Source organism: Pollachius pollachius, assembly GCF_949987615.1.
Source record: "Pollachius pollachius genome assembly, chromosome: 19".
Classification (NCBI taxonomy): domain Eukaryota; kingdom Metazoa; phylum Chordata; class Actinopteri; order Gadiformes; family Gadidae; genus Pollachius; species Pollachius pollachius.
In genome coordinates this window covers 10,393,630-10,411,737 of record NC_136952.1, presented here as the reverse complement: position 1 = coordinate 10,411,737, position 18,108 = coordinate 10,393,630, and the positions used below count along the sequence as shown (strand labels likewise).

Genomic DNA, 18,108 nt, shown 5'->3' with positions numbered 1-18,108 from the left:
TGGGCTTTTTCTCCAGTCTAGTACCCTATATCTGCGGCCAGATGGGAGTAATTCAAAGAATTGGTTAAGGGAGTGTTCAGAGCTGCTGACTATTACTCGTGCCAGGCGTGCAATAGCAAGGTCATTTGCCTCTGACAGGCTGGGGGTGGGGAGGTTGATTATCTTGGATGCTATGTGTGGGATTTTGAGGAGTCTGTTATTGCTGGTGACAGTGAGCAGGGTGAAGAAGCAGGGGTACAGTACATTAGGATAGGTTGGATGATGCTTTTGTAGAGGAGTAAGAGGAGGTGGGGGGCCACAGACAGTGATTTCAGTTTGCGTATGACATAAAGCCTTTGATGTGCATGTTTGTGTTTGGTAATGACATGTTTGTTGAAGTTGAGTTTGTTATCTATGGTGAGCCCTAGGTATTTAAAACCGTTGACTAGTTCAACTGGTTGTCCTCTGATGAATGTGCAATTGAGTGTAGGAGGTGTCTTGGCCATTTCCTTTGATGAGGCCACATTTTCACTGACCTTAAGGAGGAGAGGTCACGCTCCGAGGTTACCCTGTTTACAAGTCTGCGGTACAACTCGACCTTGGTGCCACATGAGTACAGTGGCCCATTGTCCTGCTACATTCCTGGTGTAAAGAAGTTTGCCAACTTCATTACATATATCTACTCCACGTGGGGGGCTGACCTTTGACACAGCAGTAGATGCCAGATGGAATGACCTCACAATCTGCGATTGAGGCACTGGGGCGGCACCTCTGGTACCTGGCATGCGAGATGCTGCCCCTGGCACTCTTAAGCACCAAGGTTCCAGTTGGTGAGCAATGAGCACTTGCAGATGACATCTTGGAGCACAAGCCTGCCGATCGACCAGAATTTTCATCCCTTTAGCCGAACACCAGCTTGGCGTACCGCACCAACCTAGACTGTTGGTTCAGCGTACAGAATACGATGGATGGCCAAGCTGCTTTATACTCTCAAGCTCACCTTGATGAAGCAGCACCCAGGGCTCCATCACCACACGGTAGCGGTGCCGAAGGTTCGGAAGTTGGCCAAGAGCTTGCAGAATTCCAGACTGGAATTCTGCCCTGGTAGCCCAGTCCTCTGCGTCGTGTGAGAGAAATGCTGGGTCAACATACAGCTGGTGCATGCTGAACCAGCAGTCTGGGTTGGTGAGGTTGGCCAAGCTCTTGGCCAACTTCCGAACCTTCGGCACCGCTGCCGTGTGGTGATGGAGTGTTCAACGTACGTGGCATCAGAATTATCAATGACTGCGCCGAGTGTGGTGTCAAACTGACGTCAGATTTTGTGGCAGCAGCCAGGAGCGAGCAGCACCTGCAGAATGTGCTGCCGGCAAGTTGAGCGTGAGCAACTAAACAGTCAAAACCCGCTGCAGCAAGAACAAGCTGAGCACACACCAGAACCAGGACTCTAGGATAGTAGAATAAATAAATACATTAAAGAAATCTCAAAAAAATTATATTTGGGATTCTAAAAGCTACCCTTATGTTTGCACATTCTGCCCCTTTTCTTGAGTTTTGTTCCGTCACATGGGGTCAAGTACTCAGTGTTGTGCCTGAACGCGTTTATTGAACAATAGTTCATGAACTTCATATTTTGGGAGAACGTGAACTGAACGTACTGTATTACTGCCTGATGAACGTTACTGTGAACTTGTTCATTCTGGTGTCTGTGAACGGCACGCTCACTCGGTTTAACTTCGTTCAATAAGGGGATTATTTGTTATCAACACGGCAGATGCGCGCGCAGAATGATCACAAATAGAAAATTGGTTAGACCGGTTGCCATGGTTATCTCCGTGTGGTTAATTTTCAGTTGCGGTGCTATCAGCTTACTGTTACATTAAACTGTTATCAGAAAACACGGTTATATGCTATAGACCCTATAGTATCTGTGATATAAAGGCTGGGACAAATTTCAAATTATAAATATGCACACATTATGTTGAAAGGATAGACCGTCGCGATTCCCATTGAAACGATTGGCGCGGTGATTATTCTTCTAAACGAGAGCTGGTAAATTGTGAGAAATGAATTAAACTGTAAACAGACAAAGCGGTTAAATGCTATAGACCCTAGAGTATCTGTGGTATAATGGGACGAATTTCGTATAATAAATATGTACAATCCATAACGTTTGCTCTCTGGCTCGATCAGCGGACTAGAATACCTCCTAGAATCATTGCTTGTTGGCTGGAAACGGAAAGGGGGGCTGTTTACGTTTGGTTATAGTCTTTTCGGTCGGTTCTCCGTCCCAACAGTAGGGCTAGAACCGAGCGAAAAGACTACAACCAAACGTGAACACCCCCCCTTTCCATTTCCGGCCAACGAGCAATGAGTCTTCCAACAGAAATCAGTGGGATTTACAAAATGCTAAAATGTGCAATAAAACACGATAGAAACTGTATTTTGCTACGATACTTGATTCAACCACTCTATTTCATCCTAGACAAACCAGAAAGGGGGCTCAATGTTCAAAATATCAGAAAAAAATAATAGCTCACAGCAACATATTGAAAAAAAGAACTATGAACTAGTTCATTTTTGGTACTGTGAACTTAGTTCAAAATTCTGAAATTTGAACGTTTAACTGATTCATCTTAAAATTTGTGAACTGAACTGTGAACTAGTTCATGTAGAAAGTGAACTTTTCCAACACTGCAAGTACTGAACTGAATAGCTTGTTAGGTATCACCTTCCTAATTGGTAAAGCCTTCGACCCTTTGGCAAAAAAAACATCACTTTATATTCATCAAGTGTTTCATTCCACGTCCAGAGGCAGCCGTTTGTCCTCTAGAGGGCAGTAGCTTATTGTTAAACTAGTAAATCCTGCAGGAAACACATTCCTTTATGTGTAAAGGGCTGATTATGGTCCCACGTCACGCAACGCAAGGACTACGCAGACGCTCCGACGCAGTCGTGAACCTGTTTTGGTTCTGCGTCGGGTTTGAGTGAGCGGACTAATCACAGCCCTTGCTGCTGCGTCGCCTCGACGGAAGGTTACAATTTTTGGGAGGCGCACGTCAGGCCCTTGCAAGGAGGGTCTGCAAGGATGTAACGGGTCCGTAACCCTCTTGCGTTGCGTGAACCTGGGACCATAATCAGCCCTTTAGGCTCTCATGTTGTCATTGAGACGCAGTGAGGCCAGCTCTGTAAACCACTGTCACATTTGTAGGTGTCCAGGGACTGCAGATTGTACAGGGAGCAGCTGATGGGTCTGTACGCCCACTCGGTGAACTTGCGGGACAGGTGCTTTGTGTCCTTGTTCTTGAACTCCCTTTGGAAGAGGTGCTTGAACAGCTGTGTTGGACAGAGAGGGAGACACATGTCTCTATCAGAGAGAATGTGCAAGGGAACCAGAGCAGACAACGGTTCAGTCGTCTTATATAACCTTTGATTCCGCTTTTTTTTTTTTGCTACCGTTCTATATCTGCCACATCCGTCGGCACATGTTTTAACCATCCCAAAACCAAGGGATCCCACTTCTGTGTTCCTTCACAAGGAACAGCTTTCCTTTAGATTTGTGGACGGTCTCCTTTGCCTTGAGAAGACATTCTTGTTCAAAGGTCTTCCATTACCGTTACAAAAGGGAACTATTCTGGGGATATACAGGGAACTGACCCTGTATAACCATGTCACAATCCAGGGTGGATGGTGACCTCCTCCCCTAAATCAACGAGAGCGCGGTCAGCTAGGGAGCGTTGGTCATATTTACCTCCACCTTGCCCGTCTTGGCAGCCAGCTTCAGGGGGGTCAGCCCCTTCTTCTTCTGTACGGCCTCCAACCTCCAGTCCGAGTTGACCTTGGCAGTGGCGAGCCAGTTGCCATGGGAGTCCTGCTCCACGACGCTGGCCGACGCGCCCAGCGGGAAGTCCACCAGCTCAGGTTGGTTGGTGCAGGCAGCCAGGGACAGAGGCAGCTCCCCTGTAGGGGAGGCAGTCACTGGCAACGTGTTGTTGTTGTTTTGATGGAGCCTCTTCTTGTGTTTGTTTTAGCTGTAGTAGCCTAACATTTGTATCTTTAAAAGGCTGAGGAAAACCCAATTTCAGCAGGACAACTGGTGAGCCAGGAGATTCAAAAAGCAAATAAAATGAAAACTACCTGGAAAAGTATTTTTTTGGTGGAAGAAGCAGCCCCCATTGTGTTTTACATCAACTTCACCCCTTTTGACAACTTCAGAATTTTTTGCTAAATATATTAAATGTTCACCATGCATTGTGAGTTCAAGCAGAACTGGAATCAACTGAAAAACCTTTAAGAGTAAAAAAGTACTACAAACTAAGACCAAATGGCCTCTATTTGTGTGGCGCTTTCGTTGTTTTTATTATAGAAAGATAAATACATAATAATAACCCAAATCATTTCACACACATGGACAGATCTTCCTTAAGCATCACACTATAATGTTAATGAAACTTTATTTTTATGATCCCCCACCCAGTCTCCAGAAGGTTGTCCCTGGTGGCTGATAGGTTCATTTGGTGTAATGCTGGGTCGTTCCCACTTGATTGATAAAGTCATTCAATGTCTTTCTGATACCGACTGTATCCAGGATACGGCAGACATACATGAGAAACAAGTTAGCCTTTTGAAAATATCTGGGATGTATCTTATGGGAATAAAACTAATAATTGTAACGTTAATAGAAATAATACATATAAAATATTTAATAGCAGTTATATTTTTGCAGTTCTGAGCAATACAAATAAGTATCAATATGCAGTACATGTACAGAACACTACTCATAATGTATAATTGTTGAGAAAATATTCTTCTTACCTGTTTTCATCTTTATCTTCGCAGAACTTCCACGCTGGGCTACGAAACTCTACATATATATATATATATATATATATATGTCCACTCATTCTTTCTTCCTCTCTCGATAAACTCTGGTGTGAGCATTGTGCCCTATCATCCTCTGTCCGTTTATTTATTTATTTGCTTTGCGTCGGTGTGCGTTAAGGAGTGTGCCCATCAATCGTTGGTCCATTAAAGAGTATCTTGTGCAGCCGGTAAGAAGGAGAGGAGTAGGAGGAAGAGGAAAGCCAGCTTGGCGTGTGTGTGTTTGTGAGTGTATGTTCTTCCAGTGTGTGTGTGTGTGTGTGTGTGTGTGTGTATTTGTGTCTGTTATGTGGCCGAATTTGTGAGTGTGTGTGTGTGTGTGTGTGTGTATGTGTATGTGTGTTTATGCCTGCGTCCAATGTGTGTGTGTGTGTGTGTGTGTGTGTGTGTGTGTGTGTTGTGTGTCCAATATGTGTGTTTGTGTGCGTGCGCCCAGTGTGTTTATTTAACAGTAACAGGGTTACTATGGATTGTTGAAGTTTGTCAAATAAATTTCAATATTCATCCAGTTTTATTTTTTATTTTGCAAGAAAGTTATTTCGACTTTTTTTTTCTCTCTTACGGTTTATCTATCCAAAACTCCTATTATTTGTATTATTAGCGCCCTCAGGTGTCAGGTGGGGGTAATTATAGGTAGTCTCTTTTGCTGCTGACGATCTCTTAGCCGTGGTATATATTGAAAACAGCTCGGTAATATAATAATATTCTAATATATAGTATATTATAATTCTATATTATTCTAATATTACATTTTGAAGTTAACCTCATTCACAATTGAAAGAGTACGGTCAATTACGTTACGTGACTAGTATTGTCACGTTTTGTGTCAATAAGTTGGCGGTCTTTTTTCCTGTTTGGTCTTGTGAATTTAGCTCGTTAAGTCTGACAGCTTGTGTAACGGTAAGCTGCTGTGCCTTAAGCACTAGCGTTTTGAAGATAGCCACGCGAAGTATTGCGTGGCTAATGTAAAATGTAGACTTTTTCCTCCATTGGAAAATGATTGTGTTTTATTTCTGATGGGAAGCAGAGCCTTTGCATAGAACTGTTATGTTTTTTTTCTCATATAAAAAGTTGTAACACGGAGAAGCAGCAAATCCATTTGTCCAAACAGGTTGTTTATCATCTATGTGAGAAGGAATTTACTTTTAATTCTCAAACAAAAACACAACTACACGAGCACAATGTAAAACTTAGATTTCCCTTTGGCTGCTGCTGATCTAGGCGGTGCAGGAGCTGTATGGTTCCAGATCCCCACCAGTCAAATTAATGTGTTTTTTTAACAGCTCAGCGAAAAAAATTCTGTGAAGCCTGGGAGAAGTTGTCCAGCTGTCTCTTCAGTCTGCTGGGATTGAGCAAGAAAGAGGAGGATACATCTAGTGTTCTGACCCAGATCTTTTGAGGGAAAACTGCCGATCCAACATCCAGCAGACAGAGATTTGTGGGGACATCCAGGTTACACCAGTTATACAGCTCTTTGCACAGTGGCTTTTGAATGCCATTTACCAGCCACTGTGGTTAACAGAAGGTAACATTGGATTTTGAGCATATAAATCAGATATAATTTCATCGTTCTCTTTATTATGATTTGAAATCCCAGAAAAGTCTTACTTCAATGATTCAACTTTCATAATAGACAGAGCAGTAAACGATTTTTTAATTATGATTTAAATGTATAGTGAATGACAACCCCAGCGACCAGGCATTCATGTTATGCTTCATTCTCCAGCTGTTGTTTTTTTGATGATCTCTGACGGAACAGCCACAGGACATTTCGGATTCTTCTGCCTAGGTAGGGTCAAATAGAGTCAGAGGATTACTATTCAATATTGTAGTGGTTAGGAGGTTGGACTCCGAACTGAAGTTCAAACTGCAATGTACACCATCTATACAGTTAATACACTCCTTGCATTGGTTACACTTTACATTACAGGGTCCTGTAACAGTTTAATTAGGCAAGAAAGTACATTGTAATAAGCACTGTAACTGTACTTAATATGCAATAATGTTATGGAACACCATTAATTACACGGTTAGGGTTAGGGGGTTGGGAATGGGAAAATAAGTGTTAGGCATAGGGTTGAGGGTTAAGGTTAGGAAAATGTGAAATGGCATTACGGGTTCTGTGCAGGACCGACGTGGTCACCCAGAGTATTTGGGATGCAGACTCACTGGACTGGACGGTGTGGACAAAAACGAGGGGTGGCAATTCCGTTAGAAGATAGGAGTGTTTTATTTTCTTCAAAAAAGGCAAAAAAATAAATAAAATAAAATGAATCCAGAGTTCAAAATATAAATGAATGTTTCAAAAAGAGCTTTTAGCAACTTAGCATGGCATAGCGTAATTTAGCATATAGCATAACTTAAGCATAGCATAGCGTTTCCAGTACTGGCCTCACATCAAGCCAGCACCTACCCTCAACCCCTCCCCCCACCACAAAATGAGACACCCCATAAATAAGGAAAGGAGCAATCAAGGCCAGTTAGCCCATACCACTTACATGGGGGAACATTTCCTGGCCAAGGCTAGATGGAATGAAATACTGCTCCCTACTGTGGTGGAAGTGCAATTCCAACAATCAGTTTCCTGGTAAGTGAGAGACAGTGGGGGGGGGGGGGGGGGGGGGTTGCCTTCTCACAGGTTCCGCAAAGTTATAACATAACAACTAAACAGGGTTACATGTTGTTACATTGCTTATAACAAATTGCAAATGTTACCCAGTCCTCTTACTTTTGTCATTGGAAGCTGGTGGCGCTGTTGGTATTTTCTGTGTATTCAAGGGCTCCTCCCTAATGTTCCCCAGATTGCTCCTCCATTCGCTCCAGTCCACCTCCTCCACTCTTTAGACACCATCATAGAAAATAATCAGTAGGTCTCTGATCTATTGGTAATGTATGTCCAAATCAGTGGTCACTGGTTCCTAAACAATTTGGGGTTAGAGTCATACCATGATCCTAATAATAAATTCTAAGCAGAAGCTGCTTTGTTGTGGGGAAGGGTTATGGAAAGAAATTACACACATTATTAAAAAATATATTATTATGGCAAAATTTCACACTGTAAAAAGCCATCAGATGGAGGCATCTACTGTATCTATGGAAATGGCTCAAGAACTTTTCATCGATAATGAATCAACAAAAGAAAATCATAAATAGTACAAATTATATTGGAAACTGGAAAAACGTTCAGTATTGTATTGTATTGTTCACTGGAGCCACTCAAAGCATTGTTGGGAATATCAAATCCAACAACATTTCACTGCACACCTATAGCATAGCCTGTAACCATAATCCAAAAATTGGCAGAAACGACCCTAATCATCAAGAAAGAAACCCGGAGAAGGAACGCAGACGAGGGATCCATCCTTCCAGGGATGTGTGTGGGAGACAGGACCTGACCTGAAGCACCAGCGCCGGCCCTGTTCGTTGGACATGCCGCCCCCGGACAGGTCCTTCTCCACCCCGGACCGTAGCCTGCTCCTCACATACCGAGGGAGGCCCCACTCCAGGTCCAGCGTGGTGATGGCCCTCTGGTCTCCCACGCACACGCACGGGACGGCGCACACACACACACACATACACACATAAGGAAAGCATGCATGGAACAGATGCACACACACACACAAACAGACAGACACACAATCTCACGCGTGTGTGCACGCACACAAACAAACACGAACACACGTATATAAGGATGACAAGGATGACTCGCCCGCGGGCGTGGTCTAATCTGTCCGCCATTGGCTGGTGGAATGTGTTCATTTTGGACTCTGTGTGTGTGCCGGTATGCTCCCCCTCACTGCGTCCCCCCCCCTTCCCCCCCCACCTGTAGCTTCCAGATGCGGGTGCTCTCCTTGGCGGTGGCCTCCACCGTGTGACTCATCAGGGCAATAAGCATGTTGAAGAGCAGGACGTAGGTGAGCACAATGTACCCAATCAGCAGCAGGTACAGCAACTCCTTGTGCTTATAGCTGGAGCAGAGATAGGAAACATTCTGGTTATAAGAGTTGCTATGGTGGTTCTCTTCAGGCTGTTGCTTCTCCCAACGTTGGATCCAGCAGCAGTGGAGCCACTCGTGCACTATGTGGTTTCATTAAAACACGTTCAGCCACACTTTGCACTATAGCACTCCCCGCTTTTCCTGCAGGAAATGCATTTTCTAGTTACTATTATTATTATCCATCCATATCAACTTGATAAAACATTAAGACTTTAAACCATGATACTCCATGTTTCATTGCATCTTTCACATCTGAATACCCCTTGCTAAAGCTAAGGTCTCCCATCCCGATGGTGAGCTTGAAGAGCTCCAGGGCGGTGTAGGTGATGTCCCTGAAGTCCGACCCGCTGCAGTCCACCTCCACTGGGTAGGACGGAGGCTCCGACTCCTCCCCCATCCACCTGGGCTGGTCTGTGAGCATGGTGACTATAGCTGGGGAGGGACGGGGGCAGAGGAGGAGAGCATCCATCACATCAGGGCAGCTGCTCCACAGCCTCTGAATTCACCTGTGTGTTTTGGTGGATCTTAGCTTGTTGGGTTTGGTTCTCGAATGTGAGATGTTCTGTGTCTGTATTGACTACCTGGTTGGAGCGCTGAGGTGCCTTCTTTCCTAACCTTGGGTTAAATCATTGTTGATGTAGAGACTGTCATAGCTGCACTATATGCAAGTTGGCATCCCTGTACGTTGAATTATTAAAGATGCTTCCAGAAGATGATTGTCACATTGAGCCGCTACTTCCTCACTCTGATGCTATCAGCAGTTATCCATATATATATATTTAAATTGAAATTTTTGCCATATTTGATTTGATATACTTGGAGAAATAAGGGAAACTGAAAATGAGATGAAATGTATATGTCAATGGTAAACTGAAGCTAATGCAGGGAATCCGGGGCAAACATTTGCATACCAGCACCAGTACTAAAATAACCATAATCATATAAATCAGTGCATCGACAATCATATACATATATACTGTGGGTCTTAATTGTATTTCCTTTGTGGCGGTTACCACCAGCCAGGGGCACCTGCGGAGAAGCCAGAGAGGAAGACGACGTAGATGAGGAAGAAGGGGATGATGTCACCAGTGATGACCTCGTGGAGAAGACAGAGAGAAGGTATGAGGTGTTGCATGACACAAACCATGGCAACCAATGAGACCAGCACAAGGCTTTCTCCTTGGAAACCTTTTTCATTTAAGATGATTTTTTTGCTTTTATGAGCTGCCTAACGTTTTTAATACTACACTCAGCTGTGGTGCTTTGTTCGGCAGACACTGTTAGTAAAAGCTTGCCTTCTCCTTGTGTTCCTGATTTATTCATAGTGGATTGTTAAGTGCCAGGAATCACGAATGCCCCAACGTTAAACAAATCTTGTGATGTGATTCAGTGGTTGGAGTCATAGCTCTCAGGGACCAAATCTAACACACACTACAATATGATGCAATGTTTTATTTTGTTCTAAAGATAATCATTCCAAAAGGGATTTTTATCATGTGTACATCATAAAAATACTCTATGCCTGGTTTTTAGCTGGAGTTCAATTATAAACACTGTTAACAATCAAGCAATGTCTTTTTGCCTCTCACCCAAACACCCACATGTACACAGTGATGTTTTGTGAACCATATACAAGAAACCAGAACATGTTGGTGCCATTTACCCAAACACCCATATACACATGTACACGGTGATGTATTGTGAACTATGAGAGCCTAAACCAGCCTAAGTGCTTCCCCTCTCGTAGCAGTAGTGGCAGGTATAGGCTATGTTTGCATCATGGCACATACACCCATATATATATTCGTCATCCTCCTATCTAGAGAGTACCTTCTGTATCATGACGCTGTAGACGCCCATGCGTTTCAGGCCCCTGGCGAAGTAGAGCAGGTTGACCCAGCCCAACACAATGCTGAGAATCAGGAAGCCCAGGTACTCTGAGCGGCTGAACAGGTACAGAGCCGCAGACACCAGGAACAGCAAGCCCTGAGTTGAGCTGGAGCCACAACACAGGAACACACATGCACGCATGCACACACATAAACACACAAACACACATGCACCCATGCATACAGACACACGCACGCAAGCACGCACGCATGCATGCACACACATTATTGTCACTAGGAATTTTCATAAAGTCATTATTAATTCATAAATTTAGCATTTGTTTAAATATTCCCAAAAAGTGTCTAAAGTGCTTGGGTTTTGTCCTTTGAAAAGATTTGTACCATTGCAATAATTAAACTAATACCGTTATATTGCCATGTCAACAAATGAACCAAATAGGAATGAACTTACAACAAGACATCATAGTAGCCATCTACCATGAATGTGGTTGGTTTTGGGCGCTTTCTCATCAAGTCCACGATCTACGAATAGAAAACCAAAAACCGGTTCACATTTTATACGATTTTTAAGCTTAAAAGAAACAGATGCTTAGCAGATGCTCTCATCCAAAGATAATTCACATACAGTTCACTAGGGAGCAGGTAGAGTTGATGCATTGCATCGGTGCCAACATGTATCATGCAGACATCGACCCCAGTTCCTTTTGTCTGGGAGTCAAACTAGCCACTATACTTTACTTTCCTAACCCTTCGCCTGAATATTCGATTGAAATCAGAATCAAATTATTCCTTTACTTACCCCTCGGAGGAAGAAGTAAATTGATGCTATGAATGTAATCAAACGAAAGACAATGTGCATGTATCCTCTGGAGGTCTTCACTGCTTGGAATGGACGCTGTAGGCCAGAGAGTATCCACAGAGGCTTTAACAGGTATTCAACTATTTATGAATCATTCCCTTTCAATTTTCCTGTTCCTCTTCTCCAAGCTTGTAAATGTGTTTCCATTTATATGCAAACCTTGTTTTACTTTTAATGCAATTTTAAAAAAAATATTGAAATTGATAATATATTCACAATCATAACAGCAACAAATAGGATTGTTATCCAGAATAGTTATTTAACACTGTAAATAAATAATGTCTTTTTGCATTATTGTAAAGAAACCCATCGTTTGAAGGTGATATGACCTTTACACAACACTCAATTTAGCCACCAGGGAACTACAAATAATTCACCAATGGACTCCAATTTCTGAGACTAATATGGCTGCCAGATTATAAGGACCCTAGGAACATAGTGCCTATCCTCACCATGTCTTTCTTGTTGTAGGCGATGGTGGTGAAGGCCCCGAGGTAGACAAGGTAGACCAGGAAGTGGAGCAGGAAGAGACGGCCTGCGAATTGGTTCCACTTCTCGTTCAGCAGGCCGCACAGAGGCTCCACCTGCAGCATTTCCAGACGCCTCTGCAGAACACACACACGGACGCAGGCACACACACACACACATACATGCACAGTGCAGAAACCCATGCACGCACAAACACATGCGCACACACATTTTAGTCATCCACCTGCTCAACTGCACCAATCGTCAACCACTCCAACAATATGGACCTTTTGAAGAAATAATCTCAGGGATCTGCACCCGTGGACCTGTGAAGCCCTTTGATAAATGTCCACCTAGCCATTTGATCTAGCAGTAGTAGAAGTAGTCATATTGTCAAGCAGCTCTTCAGAAGAGAGACCTTTCAACTCACAGGGTTGTCGCTGCCATAGACCACCAGCTCCAGGATGGACCTGTCATCATCGTAGGTGTCCAGGGCCTCCAGGTCGTACAGGGAGCAGCTGATGGGTCCGTACACCCACTCGGTGAACTTGCGGGACAGGTGCTTTGTGTCCTTGTTCTTGAACTCCCTTTGGAGGAGGTGCTTGAACAGCTGTGTTGGACAGAGAGGGAGGTTGTGAGGGTGTGCAAGGGAACCAGAGCAGACAACACTCCCGCTTAGTTTTTTTGCCGTTGTTCTATCTCTGCCACGTTCGCCGGCACATGTTTTAACCATCGCAAACGAGGGATCCCTCTTCTTTGTTCCTACACAAGGAACAGCTTTCCTTCACATTTAGTGTCATTCAGCTGTCAAGGCGTTGCTGATCCTGTATAACCGTGTCACAATCCCCCCCCCCCGCATCAAAAGAGAGCAACGTAAGCTAGCAAGCTTTACCTCCACCTTGCCCGTCTTGGCGGCCAGCTTCAGGGGGGTCAGCCCCTGCTTGTTATGTATGGCCTCCAACCTCCAGTCCGAGTTGACCTTGGCGGTGGCGAGCAGGATGTGGTCATACATGGCCGTGATGAACCTGGTGTTGTGATGGCAGTCGTCATCCGCCACCATCACCAGGGCGTGCAGCACCGTGTTGCCATGGGAGTCCTGCTCCACGACGCTGGCCGACGCGCCCAGCAGGAAGTCCACCAGCTCAGGTTGGTTGGTGCAGGCAGCCAGGGACAGAGGCAGCTCCCCTGTAGCGGAGGCAGTCACTGGCAACGTGTTGTTGTTGTTTTGATGCAGCCTCTTCTTGTGTCTTTAAAAGGCTGAGGAAACCCCCGTTTAAGTAGGATAACTGGAGATCCAGTAGATTTACAAATGCTAATAGAAACCTGATTAAAACTACCTGGAAAAGTGTTTTAGGTGGAAGCAGCAGCCCCCCTTGTGTTTTGCTTCACTTCACCACTTTGGACCACTTTTAAAATTGTAGCTAAAAACGACATAAAATGTACAACACTTTGTGAGACCCAAACAGAAGTGGAATCTACTGAAAAATCTTTTAGAGTAACAAAGTACTAAAAAATGAACTAAGACTAAACTTAGTGAAGATTGGTCATCATCATTCTTATCATTCTGGGGGCTTTAGGGAGTACATATCATTATATGTTACTTCCCATACAAAATGATGAATTCATTTTAGTTATTGGGCAATCTGCCCAATTAGAAACTTGATCTTTCTACATGGTCACTCCAATATTGATTATATGCTTCTCAGCCTCTCGGGTAAAAGCATCTGCTAGTCGGCTACATGAACATGTCACAAACAAGGGTTCGTGAAATGTCCTGCCTCTCATTGTGTTGCGCTTTTTATCCACAATAAATACACAACAATAGCCCAAATAATTTCCCTCACTTTGATCATGCAGAGATCTCTCTTTAGCATTACACTACAATAATAACAATAGTTAACATCATTAGGTGAATGGTGCAAGCAGCGCTCAACTATTGTTAGGCTTTATTCTTTCTTTCTTTCTTATTCTCTTCAAACTTTGGGCACTACTCCTTCCAAAATGTTTCACCAAGAGTCTCCATTCCACTTTTATAACGTTCATATTAGCTTGGAATCGCATGCTTTTTTCACACGGTTTTACCAACTTTAAAACCGTAAATTGTATAATGGGTATCATGGTAGGACATCGAAGCCATCCGCCAATTCTCTGACACTTCAACTACTTCCGACTTCGCAACTTATATTTTTAACCGTTGAACTATATTTTAGTTGGTTTCATTGACTTCCGTTAAAGCAAAAGCGTGAGAATTCACAAGTAGTAATGACATAATCGAATCATGCTCTTACCAAAGTAGAAGCTGGGCTCAGAGCTGTCTGGCTGGAACAGTTTCCCGCAGGCTTTGGCATGAAGGTCTGCTCCCTTCTCCACAAGTTTCTTCACATAATACGTGTTCCTTCTCTCGATGGCAATGTGGAGAGCCGTTTGTCCTACGGGTGAGGTTTTAATGGAGTTCAAACCGTTTTTGAAGTACAAACTGTACAGTATAAGGACATATTTTTCTTGGACTTTTCAGCACATTTATTATAATTATTATAATAAACATTTTAAATGCTGAATCACTGACCTGCTTCATTAATAATTGTTCAATTGTGCATTTGCTTAATACATTTGGAGAAGAGGTAATTTATTCATCCCAGGTAGGACATTTTAAATTGATTTGAATCGCTTCACTTACTGACCACTTTATTCGTATTAACTAATTCAGGGCTCAAAGGCAAACAGATTTTAGAGTTATGACTACCTTTATAGTAGGAGCTTGTGTAGGACAAGTTTATCAGCTTCTGGATGTCTCCCATGTCCTCTGCAATGTTCAGCAGGCAGTCCACCAACTCATTCTCCCCACTGCTCACGTTCAGCAGAGCCTTCATCAGGGCTGTCTTCCCATGGGACTGATCTGAGGATTCAAGGGAAGTTATTCACGGTATTTTCAAGATTCAATGTTCATTATTCAAGGTAAATTAATTGGTAATTCTAGTTGCCAGGCTTGATTTTATTATCTTATCTAAAAAGTGATGGAGGTAATGTTCCCTAAATTATCAGTTTGGCAAGGCTTGGTAAGTAACTATTCATTCCAATGTCCTGATATGGCACACCATGATAGCAGACCATTTATATTTACTTTTTTTATGACCCCGGCAAACATTTTGTTTTATATTACATAACCTAAATAAACTAATCAATGGATAGAATCAAACATTGAAACACCATCCACTCAGTTCTTTCAGTTTTCAATCTAGTGAACGAAATGTTGATCAAAAAAGTATCATTCTTGGCCTACTTACACAGTGAGTGAGAGAGTGGTTTCATGGTCTTATACAAGTAGTTCTTCAGTCCATGCAGCCTCTCAACATCGCCGCTCGCCACACTTTCAAACAGCTTGTCGATGTCAAAGCTTTCTTTGACCTCGGCACTATTGAAAATGCAAACCAATTAATCCATCAAACAATTACTATCGCATTGTTTATGTAGGGTTGTGCATTGTGTTCTTGTTTCTGCCTTGAAATGTTTTTGCCTGTTTGTCCGTCATGTTTGTTGACAAATAGGTCATCAATTGTTTATTGTGGCTTCTACTTCCCCTTCTAGGAATGAATGTTCTGTATCAAATAAAATCAGAGTGAATCCATGTATAAATTATCAACCAATCAATGTATCAATCAAGTTTTCAATCAACCCTCTCAGACAATGACACAATTAACAATTAATCAATAGATGAATCCATATATAATCTTTTAATCGATTGACCCATCCAGTATTCAATTCAATCAGAATTCAATCAATTATTCAACCTTCTGTATTTCTGCTATTTTCCGTCTACATGTATGTGACCTTTGTCTAATCATCGTTAACAACTATGAGCGAGTGCATTTGGTTATGTGGTACTTACGGGATTGGCTCCAGCTTGAAGCGGCACACGGCGATGTCGGGCGCCATCTCCTCCTGGTTGTTAGAGTCCATGGGGGGCTTCTCGGTCCGCAGGCAGCCCATGGTCAGGACAGACAAGACCGAGGCCGTCTTCTGCTTCTGCCACTGCTTCCTCAGCCGTGCCCTCACCTCGGCCGGCCGGTCGTCCACCTCCATCAGCTGCGGGAACTTCTCCTTCTCCTCTGGCTCCGGGAGCCCGTCTTCCTCTCTGCAGCTCTCCGGAGAGCTGCTCGGCGCCTCCGTGATCTCGTCCGCAGCGGGCCCCACGAACCCCCGCCTGGAGCCCGCAGCGGCCCTCTCCGGGGGGGCGGCACCCCCTCGGTCTGAGACCGGGAGACGGACCTCCGGCGGAGCACCCCCCTCAGACCCCAGAAGGTTGTCGCTGGTGCCTGATTGGTTCATTTTGTGTAATACTGGAGGGAAAAGGACACAGAAGACAAGAAGATGTTGTCTCACATGTCACACATCGTCTTTTGCGGTCGTTCCCACTGGATTGATGAAGTCAGTCAAAGTCTTTGTGATACCGCCTGTATCAAGGATACAGCAGACAAACATGAGGAACAAGTTAGCCTTTTAAAAATATGTGGGAAGTTTCTTATATTAATACTACTAATAATTATAACGTTAATAACAATAATACATCATTGATAATCAAAGAGAGTATGATCAGAAGATATTTGGAGTTTTGAGAACTACAAAAAAAGTATAGATATGAAGTACAGTAACAGAACATTACTCATAATGTATAGCATATTAAATGTTCTTCTTACCTTTTTTTGTTTTTATCTTCTCAGAACTTCAACGCTGGGCTACATATCCATCCACTCATTCATTCTTCTTCTGGTGTGACCGTGTGAACAGCATTGTGCCCTATCATCCTCTGTTAGTTTATTTATTTATTTGCGTTGCGTCGGTGTGCATTAAGGAGTGTGCCAAATCGTTGGTCCATTAAAGAGTATCTTGTGCTGCCGGTAAGAAGGAGAGGAGTAGGAGGAAGAGGCATGTGTCTGTGTGATTCCCTGCACCCAGTGTGTGTTTGTGTCTGTGTGTATGTGTCTGTTTGTGTGTGCCCAGTGTGTGTGTGTGTGTGTGTGTGTGTGTGTGTGTGTGTGCGCGTGTGTGTTTCCCACCAGAGTTGATGGTGGGAGTCTGACTCGTCAAGTCATTAGGATAATGCACAGACCATTAAGTCGCTCTAATGGACAGCACACTAAGATACTGTGGCTCCACATCTAACCGCACCCGGAAACACACGCACGAACACACACAGACACACACCCAATGTCTCGGAAAATCCTCACTTATTTATTTATTTCCTTATTGAGTGCTTGGCCATAGTGTGTTTGTTGATTTAGTTTAGTGTTATGTAAGTGTGTGTGTGTGTGTGTGTGTGTGTGTGTGTGTGTGTGTGTGTGTGTGTGTGTGTGTGTGCGTGTGCGTGTGTGTGTGTGTGTGTGTGTGTGTGTGTGTGTGTGTGTGTGTGTGTGTGTGTGTGTACTGTTACTATAGAGTGCTGTTTCATCATTTGGCTTTTGCAAAAAGTGACCAAAGTTATTCAGATATGTAATTAGCCAACAATTTCTGAGGCAAACACGCGTGTCTACGCAACTATGTGTGTGTGTTTGCATGATTCTTAAAGCGGCCCTCATGTTTGCACATTATAGACCTTTTCTAGATTTGTTTTTTTTGTCACATGGGGTAAAGTACTGACTTGAATAGCTTGTTAGTTATCAGTTTCCTAATTGGTAAGGCCTTCGAACCTTTGGCAACAACAACGTCACTCCGATCAACCCTTTATATTCATCAAGTGGTTCCATTACACGTTCAGAGGCAGCCATTTGTCCACTAGAGGGCAGTAACTCAATTCTAAAATAAATGCAGTATTGAAGGTCTCTGCACTTACCTGCTGTGCTGAAGTTATTAGGTGACTGGTGCAAGCAGCTATAAACTATTGCTATTCTTAGGCTTTCTTTTTTTTTTCTTTCTCATTCTCTACAAATGTTTGGACCATACTACGGCAAGGCACATATGCCGTTATGATGTCCACTTCTGGTGAAGTGGTATTGTATTTGTTGCGTCGTTCTGTTGTAATAAGATCGCTCTTAAAAATATATATTTTTTGCCAATCAGATCGCCAATATGCCTCTTCCGGT

At 43.4% G+C, this 18,108-nt stretch overlaps 1 protein-coding gene across 1 annotated transcript; it reads right to left on the bottom strand.

The window, feature by feature from the left end:
- Positions 1-6,572: 6,572 nt before the first annotated feature.
- LOC307090672 (transient receptor potential cation channel subfamily V member 1-like) lies at positions 6,573-16,357 on the bottom strand (the record flags this gene model as incomplete). The annotated part of the gene is made up of 17 exons (XM_079757418.1): positions 6,573-6,642; positions 7,356-7,407; positions 7,586-7,695; positions 8,254-8,384; positions 8,681-8,825; positions 9,115-9,286; positions 9,884-9,950; positions 10,685-10,850; positions 11,156-11,226; positions 11,504-11,599; positions 12,016-12,168; positions 12,462-12,641; positions 12,924-13,216; positions 14,320-14,460; positions 14,775-14,927; positions 15,316-15,443; positions 15,918-16,357. The coding sequence occupies 17 exons, from the start codon at positions 16,355-16,357 to the stop codon at positions 6,573-6,575; spliced, it is 2,568 nt and encodes an 855-aa protein (XP_079613544.1).
- Between the last annotated feature and the right edge of the window lie 1,751 nt (positions 16,358-18,108).